Source organism: Dromaius novaehollandiae, chromosome 5, assembly GCF_036370855.1.
Source record: "Dromaius novaehollandiae isolate bDroNov1 chromosome 5, bDroNov1.hap1, whole genome shotgun sequence".
NCBI lineage: Eukaryota > Metazoa > Chordata > Aves > Casuariiformes > Dromaiidae > Dromaius > Dromaius novaehollandiae.
In genome coordinates this window covers 64,477,156-64,491,282 of record NC_088102.1, presented here as the reverse complement: position 1 = coordinate 64,491,282, position 14,127 = coordinate 64,477,156, and the positions used below count along the sequence as shown (strand labels likewise).

Sequence of the window (14,127 nt, the reverse complement as noted above, 5' to 3'; positions counted from 1 at the left end):
ACAGAGGAGGGGAACTCTTTTACCGGAGCACAAAGCTGACGCTTCAAGCATTCACAATATCATGAGACAAATTGAGTGCTGAACTTAATGGTCCACTTCTCTCCTTGCACAGCGTCTTTTTGGTGAGTTCATGTTTATTTGCTTCTAGACTGACTTAGCTTTCTCGGTCATAAGTAATTTTAAGGCCCTAGACTAATTATTTGTTTTTAAATTATAAAATTGTAAAATACTGGGACATACTGTCTAGAAGACTGTCATGTATCTTAGGGGATATATAAGGATCATATATCATATGAAGAGCGGATTAGCTCAAAGTACTGTTAGAAATCTTTATCTGCAAATTTCATTCCTTATAAAATTTGTCATAATCTGAATTTATCAAGCTTCCGGAACACTATATAACATATTTCCTCCCTGATTCATAAAGTCTAGGAAATTTTTAAGACTAGATGGTGGCAGGCATAATAGTGGATCTTTAGGGTTTTTTCCTCCTACACATTTGCATTTTCACAGATAAGGAACCACGGCTTAAAGAAACTATGGGCTTGCCTACTTGAGCAGATGTACATGTGCTCCAAGCTAGGTGGACACAACAGATCTGTTATCTCTGTAGCCAATACCACAATGTACTGTCCCTGAGCCAGTAAGTGTGACCATGACCCTTTTTCTCTCAACTAGGCTTATTACTCTAGGCTAGCACTGAATGAGCACAGCTACACAGCTTCAGAACCTCTACCTGGCTGCACTTAGCCAGAGCAGGTGTGCAGCTCTGCAAACTATACAGGTATAGATATTCTGTAGATTACTTACAAAATCTCAGCCAACAGCCTGTGGCAGGGGAATACACGAGCACTACGTCTCTGGTGTCTGAGAGCTTCAACTACTTTCTTTTTCCTGCTGATATGATTTTGTATTTTTATAGAAGTGTTAAAGACATAAAACTTGGCATGAGTATTCTCACTTGTAGTCCAAAGCCCCTAAATGTGCCTGGAAAGACTGCAGACATCCATATAATAATTTCTTAGAAGAGCTAAGGTTTCTAATTTTTTTCTTTACCTCTTTAGTAAATAGGGCTTCTAATTCCTGCTCGTCCAGGAAGCCATCATTATTCACATCTACAAAAAGAAGAATTGAAAATACAAACTGAATAAATACAGAAAACAATATATGTAATAGTTCTCCATGAATTAAGTAAGCAAATGTCAGCATACAGTCTAGCATGGATTAAATGCCTTATTTAACGAGCTGCTGGTTACATAGGTCAGTTTTTCTATTTAAACAGGCATTGGGTGAACTGTATCACTGTGTCTGGCTACCTGGCTCTTAACTACTGGTTGGGTAAGTCTGGAGCAATCTCTCTCGTTCTTAGATTAGCAAACTGAAATAGGTCACAATAGGATTGTATACAGTGCAATTGCCAAAAAATACTTCTGAAAACAAGTAAGTTTTCTCAACTTAACAGCTACATTTGCAATAGGACCAACAAAAATCTGTAGAAAAACCTTATTAACCAGCAGTATGACCCTTCAAACAGACAACAGAATCCTGCCAAAATCTATACAAATATGCAGCGCTTCCAAAGAGATTGCTGCAGAATGACTTTTGACAATGAATGCAAAGGACAGAATACTTGATAACTAATAATCCATCTTTTATGCTATGTTCTAGTCTGAATGTTGTTACAGTACCTCTGAAGTTGAAAGAGAATGTCTATTTTGAGTGACTGTTATTATGCAATAGTTTTGGTTAACTGCTTCAAAAATTTTGATATACTAGTTTCTAAAGGCAAAAGGTTATTTTGGCCATTTCTGTTTCAGTAAGACTTACAAGAAAAAGCTACTGAAAAAATTTTCAGAAAATTATCTTTCAAGATCTCTAGAAAGAAAGAAGAAATATGGTCTAATAATTACTTTTTACGTCAAGTATCTAAAATTCACATTTAAGATATTCATAAACAGAAACAAAACGTCAGACTCAAGTATTCACGCTTCCCTGAAGAACCACTATTGATTAGAGGTCAGGGCTACATGATTTTGTGAGTACTTAAACAAAATTCTAACAGCTACAACTCTTAAATCCCATTTGACACCTTACTGGTACAGTAAATTTACAAACAATAAAATTTGTTTTCTCTTCTACGCTCTTTGGATTTATTTAAACTGCTTGAGTTACAAGATTTCTTCCTGGCATAAAACAAACTTGCTGAACAAACACTCTCAGCAGAAGATAACAGACAGGCACTTTGTTTGTTTGTTAAATTAAACTAAGCCTCTTACCATGTAATTTGAAAAATGTTTTGGGGTCAAATTCATTAGGATCTAGTCCATCTGCTTCTTCCCACACCTCCTTCAGTTGATCTTTGCTTCCCTGTAGATTGATTACAAAGAAAAACTATTCAAAAGATGATTAAGTGTAATTTTACTGCATTATCTTTGCATTAGAGTTTCTCAAAAAGGCTTTTTTTGTTTTGTTCCAACTAGAATCAATGGAATTTTCTTTAATCCCCTCTTGGTCATGTCTAATACTTGCACTAAATAGAAAGGCCCATGGAAAAGGGAGTATCAAGGAAATGCATACTCAGTGGAAAGGAACATCTGTAATAATGCAGCACGGCTGGACAGACTCATCTAGAAGTAATAGCTGAAAGGAGTTCAATCAGTTTGCTTCTTCAAGAGCAAATGGTGCTGCGATGCAGTTCCTTCCAGGTTAGGCATACCATGAAGACATCCTTGCAGTTTTGAATACCCTGCTGGCTTCCTCCTTGAGTTTTAGCTTATGCTGTTTTGCCAGGATATAGTTAGTATACCTTTACAGGAAAAAAGGAGTGTACAGCAGGTTTTGTAATGCGCTCAGCATTGTTCTTACTCTGCTCCCAGTGATGTCAATGAGAGGAGAAATAGGCAAATGCTGAGAATAAACAAGATACACGCTTCTCTCTTAGCTTTTTCTCCCTGGTAAGCAAAGCGCCTTCTGAAGTGTATAAGAACAGACTGTGGCCTTACGGGATGGTGAACTTTAGGGTGATCACCGTGCTTTTTCTTCATCTCTTCAAATTTGGATTCCTCTCGCTGTCTCTTTTCTTCATCGAGTGTTTTTAAATACTCTCTCCTCTCATGTTCTTTCATCATCTCATATTTCTTAAATTCTTCATGGCGTGTCTTATCATAGTTTTCCAGGTCACTTGTAGCCTAAAAATAGATATACACACACACACACACGATTATGTTAAAAGTATTGTTCAGTTCTGTAGACAAAAACAGCTGTATTGCCATTCTCCTGTTAAACATGAAGTAGACTAGTTGGGGATCCCCTCTCACTTGACAGTGATGCAGAAACTTTTTCCTCACTTTCTCTGTTACTTTTACAGAATTCAATATGCAAGGGTTCAGCTGCTAGGCACCTTTAGAAATTACACAGTACTGTAAGCAGGCATCAAGGTGTCCTTTCTCCTCAGTTAATAACCAATTAACTCAGGTTAAGTATGTCCCATACTAATTATTAAGCACAACTTTGAATGGTACCATTGACTCCTTGTTTATATCAGAATAAGAATATTTGTAGCTTATCCTACAGTTTAACATACCTGATAGTCTCTCCATTATTTACATTTTAGTTTTCAAAGTCACCATACTTTTTCAAAAACAACTCTTAACAAAACAGCCCCTAAAATACCCATTACACTCTGAGAGATGAAAAGGTAAGAAAAATTCTGTAGTAAGAGAAAATTGCCCAGCAGAGCATATGCCTCTCCTACACAATCAGAGTTTTTCCACGAGTGATGCTTAGAAATGGCATGACGCTTTATAAAACATGTATGTTTTACAGCAAATTGGGAGAGCATTTTCCAAGGGGGAAAAAATGTAGTATTGTGGCAAGTTTAAAATATTCCTTATTTAAGAAAAAAATTTCTTCCCATTTACTTTGAAAACATTGTCAAATTCTCATCTCAGACCTGCAGTGCTCTCTAAAGTGTATCTGTCGTTAAAGTCATTTTCCCCCTTGGGAAGTGTATTTATTCCAGCAGTTAAAAACAAGCCAGGCCACATCTAACTTAATTGCATCTCCCTAATAAATATGGACTGAAAAAAAATTGCGTGTAATTAGATACTGAATCTGCTAAACCTAATGTACATTGAATGCCATGCCCAACATACGCAACTTCGAATACTCATTTCTGAAATTCTACCATGCTGTGGTTTTGCAGCTTGACATATACACAACAGATCCCAAAATTCAAATGCCTATTTAGGGATGACTACGTCATTCTGTGAGACATCTAAAATCATTTAGAAACAGAAATCAGACTTCAGAAATTACAAAATAAACTTGGGCAAAATGTGCCCCTATCAAAATTGTATTTAATTTAAATGCTCTCAAGAAAGCTGTGCGTAATTCCCAAGTCATGTGCAATGCATGCAAATCCTGTTAAGACGCCACTCCCAAAACTTAAGGGCCCTTTCAAATAACACATGCTGATGACAAAGTTTTCAAGCATGAAACGGAGACAATTGATTTTTTTCTGAAACTAAGAGCCGCGTGTCATTTATAAAACGTGGTATACATAAATGGATTTGCTTTCACCACAGGAAAAAAGCATAATAATAGCAAAAAAATTTATAGTAGTTTATATCTAGCACTCACTGCTTTGATCAACATATCTAGGTCTTTAGGTTCGAATGTGTCAGGATTTTGATGGTTCAGATGCTCAAACTGTTTAAGGAGAGCCTGATGGTCTAAGCCAGTGTCTGAAAGAACAAGGTACAAATGCAAAACATGTTAAAACAAGTTTGAAAGCAAGAGAGATCAAGAAGTTAAACTTTCATAGAGGAGTTTGTGCCTTGTAAGTACTTGAGGCTCCCTGAGGACTGGATAATTTTTCACTATCAGAGGAAACTATAGCAACATTTCTAAAGTAGTTTTACCTGAGGGAGATCAACAAATTTGACAGCAATGTGTACTATTTTCCTTTTGACAGGAATTTGTCAGCATTGCACTGTACACCATAGTTCAACATGCAGAAATTAAAGTTTGTGATTTGGCCAGCAAATGTGCAAGCAAACTGAGCTTCAAATACCAAGACAGGCGTTTTGTTCTACTTCCTTTTTGTATACATGAGATATAATAATGCACCTGACTATGCGTCTGGTGGAGTTATCTGTAGTATCAGACCTAACAACCTGCATCTTTCTCCTGAACTAGAAGTCTGGCGCTCTACTGCCTTCTGTGTTTTGCAAATGACGTATCTGGCCAAAGATGAAAGTAAAATATGGTATAAAGTTATATCAGAACAGATGAACAGAGATTCAAAGTCCATTTGTCCAAAACTAAAAATGCAAGACAGTGGGGAATGAGTTCCTTGTGTCTAAAAGCTGTAAATATTTATCTTTTCCGTATGAGATGGACCATACCAACAATACAGATAAACAATGCACTGTAAAAACAAATCTCATTTCTACAACTGACTTTTCTATATGTTACCATGGTTTCTGATGGTTAATGCTTGTTAATAATACTCTCTTAACCAGCATATATTTTGATATACTATGTGTACAATTTTGACAATCTTTTACTAGATGGCTTAGGAAAGATGACTTGATTTGTGGGAAAAAGAAGTTCGGAAAACATCATTTTAAACTTGTTACCCTTTGGTAAATTATTTGTCTTCCATTCTATATTGTATTTGGTCTTATTACAAGCCAGCCAATGCTGGCTGGGGCATATTTCAACCATCATTCCTCCCTAGTGAGATCATAATTTCTGTTGAAATAAATACTTTCCTTAATCTGTTTTTAAAACATTTTTGTAAGTGTAGTAATAGGCTTAAAAAAAAAAAAAACCCTCCCAACCCATTTTCCTCCACTCCTTATCTTTATACAGAAAAGACTAATTCTATTTGATAGCATTTACTTGCCACATTACTGCCTTATCTGAGACTTGACATGGAAGGGGGGGAAAAGTCCCATCCCTGATATTCTTGTGTCCTGTACTGATCAGTCTAGCAGGATCTCAGTTCAAATTCTTAAAAAGATGATGGACTAGGACTGAATAAACGGAGAATACAATCTTTTTTTTTTAATCTGACTATCTGAGAGAGTTGGGGGTTTTTTTAATATATATAAACAGTATACTGTTAAAGCAAGGTAGAAAACTAGCACTGCATGGAAAAGATTAACAACAAATAAAAGGAAATCCAACAGCTCAACATTTCGCAATTATAGAATGCACTTTTGTACATGTCCCAAGATACTGCACAGGCATATAGATGCAGTTGTATTTTATAGATAATCTGGCTATACATAGTGTACATGGTATGAAGTATTCCCTGGCAGAACCTGTTGCTTTACAGACTACAGACTTTACAAAGTATTTTTCCACTCTTGCTGTTTTCAGACATTAGTAGTCATCTGAACATTTTAAACTGGAATCATCTATTCTTGTTGTCTCACATACATAACATCTCATATTTATACAGTAATGGAATCTATGTATATGCCTGATCTGTTGTGGAAGAAAAAAAAATTACTTTTCTAAAGCATGCTCTGTTAGTTATCCCTGATTTATGGAAGTAGAGCGGGCTTCAAGTAATCAGTCCATTAAACTGTCTTTTCTTTTTAATTCAAATATATGTACACACAGAAAAGCCAAACTTGTTGCAGTTCTCTACTAGAAGTTAGGAAACAGTTCTGATAAACCAGTATTGTTGGGGTTTTTTTTGCAAACAATCAAGAAGTCTTCTAAAACTGTATGCTGCAAAGAAATTAGGATATTTTGTTAAGTATATACTTAATGCATGGTTTGCTAAATGACCTAGCTTCTGAGGCTCTTAGCTTCCACTAGGTATCTACAGTGTTCTCCTTCATTAACACACGCAGCATACATACATCAACATAAAATGACTCATAGTAATATTGACCTTTTGGGGCAGCAAAGGTTTAAAGAGGATTGTAAACAAGACATTCCTCTACACAAAATTACCATTCACAAAACTAAGTATCATTAGCTGCTGCCAGCTAGCTCACCGCGAGCGTCACCATGACGTCACTGGAACGCTTGCCTGCAATAGGAGCGTGAGACCGGGCTCTTGGCAGCTTAACAGCAGCTTGAGGAAGATGAACACAAGGGTGGCACATGTGTGAAGCAACGCACTGACTCCTCTGGAGGGCCTACCGCTGGACTCTACTCTCTGGCTACCAGTGGACTGTACTCTCTGCACTAGAACTTCCATTAAAAAAAAGCACAAAGGATAGAAAAGTGATCTAATGCCTCAAGCTAATTTTGTATAACTGTTCATTAATTACACTAAGGTAGCACCTAAAGACTTCCCTAGGAAGGTACTATACTAAGAATACCTTCTTTCCCAAACGATTTTGATCTTTTCCTGACACTAGTAACACCCCCATACACCCAGATTTGCACACACATACTTTTCTCCAGCCTACTTGTTGCCTCTAAGTTAGGCTTGATGGTATGAGCAGTAGCAGAACCTTATTCTTGGAATATTTTAAGATTGATCCGCTACCAATTCAGTTCAGTAGGATACCAATTCAGTTCAGTCAGATCCCGCCCCTAACTTGCAGAAGGCTTTTAATGTGCAAAAACATAATCTGCATAGGCAAGTTAAGCACTTTTTTTAAGAGCTTCTTTGTGAAGAAGACAGGCCTTCTGGAAACAGGATCATGCAATTTTTCATTAGGAGCTTTGTCTAGCAACCTAATCTCTTAAAAAAGAAACAGCTAATAAGAAATTTACTGAATTAGTTCTAACTAGAAACTTTGCAATCTGGAATTAAAAACCCTCCAATATTAAGAAGAAAAGAGAGGAGCACTATTTCCCCCATCCCCCACAGAATAATCAGAATCCTAAGAAACCTGTATACTTAATTCATATAAAGAAATGGCCTAAGTTTGTACCATTGCATTAACAATGAAAAAAATGCTATGGAGAAGCTTTTCCATTCCAAATGTTTTTCTTTTCCTTGGACCTTAAAATAGCTACAAAAAATAACCCACAAAAATAATCTTCTGAACTGAAATGTTTAATGTTTGTTATAAATCTGTAAATTAACTTTTATTGGTGGAAATTAGGCTTAAAAAGAAAAAAAGAAAAATTTGGTATTCTTTAACTGACTATTAAAAAACTGGTTTTCTATTCTGTAAAAGGGAAAAAAAACAAAAAACAAATGCTGTGTCATGTTCTGCTCTTAAACATGGTCCTACCATGTTGCTAGCTCTCAGTGAGGAGTGAGAAAATTGCAAACTTGCCAGAATCAGCTGTTGTTATTTATAAAATTTAGATTGCTTCTCTCCTCTCACTCTTTTTGTAGAAAGATGGGCCCTTACTGGCCCTAGGCCAGCTTAGAAAGCAGGACACACTTACTTTCAGCTTACTTCAGTTGTTATTGTTGACAACAAAGCATAACTGATGGGTTTTGGGAACGTGTCCAACACAAACCCATCTGTTAATTTTTCTAGTTCAATTTTGTATTCTTACCTTGAACAGAATCCATTTTAGCTTTAATTAACATTCTTAATCTTGCCACCTCTTGCCTTTTCAGTTCATCCAGTCGTGTTCTTACATGGTGGCTTACTAAATCAAGCTCTCTGCTTAGTTTTCCACTCTGTTAAAAAAAAAAAAGAAAAAGTTATCTACAGAAACTAAAAGAAAATAGTCTTTAGGATTCCCACTAGACATGAGCTGCAAGACAGGAGACTGATGGCCGTCTTTGGCAATACTGTAGCCCACACTGCAAGAATCTCAAAAACTGTTCAAAGAGACTATGCACATTTTTTAAGCCTAGGGTTATAAAAACACAGGGGAGCCCTAAAAGCTTTCTGAAAAGAGAATTTCTAAAAATCTTAATGCTCTAAAGAGTGTAAGATCTTGAAACAAAACCACCTAATGACATTTCAGAAGTGACAAATTTCTTGGCCAGCTGTTCTCAAATTAGTTCAGAAGAGCTGCAAGATGAACACACAGTGTTATGTTTTTCACCCTCTTGGTGAGGGCCATAAGACTTAAGAGGAGATGCAAGCACTGTGACAGCCACAAGGAGTACTGCAAGAATATTCTATCAGGCTCTGGAAATGGATAGTAACCTTCAAGGGTTACACTGGATGTAGCACAGCAGAGAGAGGAGCCAAAAGATGCCAAAGGCAACGTCGGGGATTTTTGTGAAAGGAAATGCAAAAGGCAGGATCTTCTCTTTAGTCTATCATCTTAGACCATGTTTCCTACCTGCCCCTTGCTGAATCTGTAGCTTGTGAAAGGAAATGTAGAACAACCACCAAAAGCCAGGCAGTGAAGTAGAAAAGATGAGACTGTGGTGAGGGATTGGAGGGAGTGCTATATGGATGGCACCAAAGAAAGGAGAGCAGAGGAGGCTGCCACAGCTCAGTCTTATTCCTACACACACTGACATTACCTCTAGCCCAAGTCCTCAGTTTCCCTCGGCTTCAAATTCTGTCTTTCTTGTAATTCTTTTCTGTGTCAGCATATTTGTTTACAACATATTATCCTCAACTCAGAGGGGAGAATTCTTTTTGTGGTGGTTTAACAGTGATCTAAATTACCCAGCAGGCAAGAGCAAGTGAGCTATGCTAGCAGCTGTTTCCATCTCGATGAAGGTACACCAGCCTGTACAGAGTCTGAAACTGACCTCAGGTTACTGACAAATCCCCAGTCGTTGCCTCTGACCGACAACAAAAGTTTAATACTTTGACAACGGTCACAGATTATTTACCTGTTCATTCAGAATGTAAAAGCGTTTTTAAGACTTCAGTTTCCATTTTGGTGAACAGCTCTTTACCTCAACAAGAAATCTGAAATAAACTGGTTTTTTGCTAGCTAGGCAGAAGGTAGAAACTGTTAATTGAAATAGATATTTTCTTTATTCAAGGGGATTTTCTTTTATCCTTTGACTAAAGACAAAGATCTAGTCTGAAGTTCAATACCTAAGTAAATGAAAAATGAAAAAAGAAATTTAAGCCCACAAAAAATTGAGAGAAGTATGAAGAAAAGAAGGAAGAAAGAATGCAGCATAAATCTAATATGATTATGGATTTAATTAGTCTTAATTTAACTTTTTGTACCTACCTTTATTTCTTCTATGTCAGCAGTCTGGAGTTTCTCCCTGAAATGCTTATCTGTTTCCAAGACATCTATTACTTGCCTGAGATATTCGTCATAATAGAGTCCTGTATCCTTCAAAAAAGAATGTTAAATTTAGAAAAGAATATACTTCCAAACATTTCGTTTCATTTAAATCCAAGAATTGAATTAAATTTGAATTAAACTGAAACTAGAATCTCAGCAACAGAGTCGTAATGCTTTCTTCGGGTATCTTCAGTTTTTCTGGTCTGCGCTATTGCCCTGTAACAAGTTATATTGTTATGATTCATTTATTTCAGCAGCTGACACAGAAGAGGAAAAAGGTGTTTAAGAATGCACATCATAAGCAGGTGTCTGCCATGTTAACATAGGTTGTTTTTCTTTTTTTTAAACTGTGTATTCACTTGCTACATAAATCGATAGCATTTCAGAATATTGCCCATTCACCATTTCCCCCAAAAGCAGAAAAAACTTTGAGGCTATTTAATGTATTTCCTAGAAAATCTTTTATAAAGTCAGCTGTCCACAATCCGCCTAAAGCAACTGCCAGAAGTTTGACTTGGCACTTATCTGCATGTCTTCCAATAAGTAAACAGGTAATATATTTGGGAAATGTTTAATGTAAATATGGGATCACTGAAAGTGCATTGCTGAGGGCAGACAAACCAGAGGTCCACCAAGGGCTCAGCCTAATAGGTAGATTTTATAGTAGATGAATTAATGTTCCTATGACATAGGCTACACCCTTTTTTCCTAGGAGGGTTTGTGGCAAATAAAACACTCTCCAGAAGGCCACTCCATTGAAACAGGGATTATGTTAGGACTGGATAACCCATTTTGAAAAAAATTCTGCTTCAACTACAGAGTTTACTTGGCTTTCAAACATTATTATTCATCAATTAAAAGCTGATATTGGAGTTCTGTTTCTTGACAAAAACAATCTGCACTTTAGCAAATACAAGATCTCAAATTCTTTACTTAACATACTTGTAGTATTCACAAACACAGTTTGCAGCCGAGAAAACTTCATGCCAGTAAAAGTTAACTGCATTCCCCTGACCAAACATTTTCCTCTTCTTTGAAGCACCCAACTGGAATTGATATTCTTATCATCAAAATCATTGAATGGAATTTCCCAGGCCATCATTCAGTCACTTGAAGAGAATCTCTGTTGAACAACAAGCAGTTCTTCCCATTGTAAGCTGGGGGATTCATTCCTTTTGCCACCTCACCTTTAAGCGCTCAGGGAAAAGAAACTAAGAATTGATACACCCCACCACAATAGATGGTAGACCATGTGACTATATGGGCAAATGCTAGTTTCCTTTCTGCACATAAATCCAGTACATTTAAATTTCAAGATGGGAGTTTGCTACAGCCAGATTACTGACAATTAGCACAAAATATTTAATAGAATTAATTTCATTTTACTTACTGGATTTTCTATTTTTTCTCCTTCTGCATGGGCTTCTCCTTTAACTTTTGTCTTATCTATGTCTATAGGTACAGCTTCCAAAGCCATTAGGAGACATGTCATCAGCAAAATACACTGTTGTGGCAGGACAGATTGCCACTTCATCTGAAATAAGAACAATTCACAAAAATTAACATAAATGATGGTATTGTATTATATTGATTAGAATTCTTTGATATTCTTACACAGACCGATAATAAGCTGCTTCTTATACCTTCTATTGCTCTCAGGGAACACTAGAACTCAAAAGAATTAAATACCAATGTTACTTTTTAAGGTCTTTATTTCAAAATAAGTTCTCCCCAGACTACCAACGTTGCAGGAAATCTGGCAGTTGTGTAGCAAAACTAAGTTGTATTCTAAACAGGGAAAGGTTTCTAATATGTTGTCATGGCTCTGTGAAACAGGTGGGAACACCCAACATTTGTACACTTGTTTAGGATTGTCAAGTCTTGCATAATTAATATTGATGTTACTATTCTGATCCTGTCTTTGCTGAAGTTACTGGCAAATTCCTAATGATACCAGTGGAAGCTGAATCAGACCTTTGTGTAGTAATGCCAGTAGTTTTATGTTTCAGGAATGAGGTATTTACCAAATTTGGAGTCAAGATCCTCTCCAAGCTTTATTTCCAGGAAAAGTATTTTACAATCCATGTTATAGCCATGTTTCAAGTTGACTGGGACTTTCAGAAAAGGGGTTCACGCTGCCTCAAATTGTTGCCGAGGCTTCCATTATGTCAGTCTCCCCCATACTTTCTTTGGTGTCTGACATGGGGCAAACTCGAACGTAGTTTGATGAGCACCAAACATTTTGAGAGTTCCTGCCCTATATCTAGCGACCTATTTGCTCAAAATTCAAAGGAACTTTGTTTTGACACTTTTCCCTCTCTGTCAAAGTTGGTTGAAAACGGCCTAATTCATTCAAAAATTGTAAGGAGTGAATACATAAACAGCATGAGTACAAAAAACTTGTTATTACGGGGAATCTGGTAATGATAAAAAGTAATGATGGTAACTCAGCATCTGACAACGAAGACAGGCTCTTATTACAATTTGGCGATTACTGTGACAGTGCTTAGTCTTCGGGTAGTCTATAAAAAGTTTCAGCAAATTCAGCAAATCAAAAAGACTGTTAAGTTAGCAATATAAATCACCTCTTGGAAAGTAAAAGTTGTCAGCTAAATGCTGTCTATAATTAGCTTAGATATGTCAAAGGAAAAATCATAATATTCAATAAATGTGCAGTCAGACAAATCAAAAGTACTCTTGCTACAAACAAATCTTCTGTAAAAGTGTTTTAATGAGCCATGTAAATAATTCTATCACCAAATAATTAGATGCACTGGCAGCAAATCATTTTTGAGACAAATGGTAATTACAGTGCCAATGCCAGTTTTTCTGGCTATATGCTATGGTGCTCAACAGTGAAGCATTACTTTCGCTTGGATTAAGTTGAATCTTTACTGAGGCGATAAACATAGATAATATTTTACCACTGTTGATACCCCTTATCCACATAAATACTACTTAAAAGGAAGCACTCTTACCAGAAAAAGACTGGGGCTTACATACAAGATGTGCACAGACATTATCATCTCTTTTGTCGAAGAGTATGGAATAGATGGAGATTAAAACATCACTTATCCATCTTCTGCTTTATATGTCAAAGGCTTGAGAATGACAAAGATTCTCTGAAACTATTTTCTTCTTAGTTCAAATACTCAGCAAAAGGTGCCTACAGGCATTCTGCTCAGTTATAGCAAATACCTGTTACTTTCATTTGAAAATGACCAGCATCTGATCATTAGCAAATGGCAGGATCTACTGTTGCTGCCCTATTGAGCATGTTAGATTCAATGTTGGCAGCACTGTCATATCTACGACAGCAAGTCAGAATAGGTTTGCCTTGGTCATTCTTTTAAAATAAAAACAAAACAAAAATCCAGACTGATTTTCTGGAACAGTAAGTTAATTTCTATACAAGCTGTTGGCTTGCACTGACTTTACAGAGCTGATGCATGAAGGAGTTGGCTATTCATAATTGTTTTCAAAAATGCCCAAGTTTCAATAACAAACATCTGGTCTTTTTAATTACAGAACACTTTTTATAAATGCTGTGCCTAGATTTGTAATTTTAACAAGAGAATGTAAGATTTAATCATAGGATATGATAATAACTAACAAATAGTAGGTTTCCAAGCAATCTGGACTTGATGTAGATGTCAAGCCAGAGTACTAACTGGATAAGTTTTATAAACAGAATTTCTGAGATAATGGACTTGTCCTGAAGTTTCCTTTCCTATCTGCACATGCACTGGATCTTCAAGCCAGGCTAAACTAGTAAGGTAGATCGACAAAGCTGCCAGAAAGTCATGAACTGTGCTAGAGCTATCAGTCGAGTTTGTAACTGTTAGTGGTACAGCTGACTACCACACAGTGCAGCTGATGGTGACATAAGCTAATATATGCTATGTGGGCCATCCGTTCCCTTAGCTGGCAGACAACCATCATTCTACAGTCACCTCAGAATTTCTTGTTTTGCAT

At 36.6% G+C, this 14,127-nt stretch overlaps 1 protein-coding gene across 1 annotated transcript in view; it reads right to left on the bottom strand.

The window, feature by feature from the left end:
- NUCB2 (nucleobindin 2) overlaps positions 1 to 14,127 on the bottom strand; it is a 28,061-nt gene that overhangs the window by 5,046 nt on the left and 8,888 nt on the right. The window contains exons 2-8 of the mRNA XM_026104481.2: positions 11,543 to 11,686; positions 10,093 to 10,200; positions 8,491 to 8,617; positions 4,642 to 4,745; positions 3,003 to 3,188; positions 2,277 to 2,367; positions 1,057 to 1,115 (exon numbers count right to left, since the gene is read on the bottom strand). Coding sequence (XP_025960266.1) covers positions 1,057 to 1,115; positions 2,277 to 2,367; positions 3,003 to 3,188; positions 4,642 to 4,745; positions 8,491 to 8,617; positions 10,093 to 10,200; positions 11,543 to 11,686 — 819 coding nt within the window. The remainder of the gene's footprint in view (positions 1 to 1,056; positions 1,116 to 2,276; positions 2,368 to 3,002; positions 3,189 to 4,641; positions 4,746 to 8,490; positions 8,618 to 10,092; positions 10,201 to 11,542; positions 11,687 to 14,127) is intronic.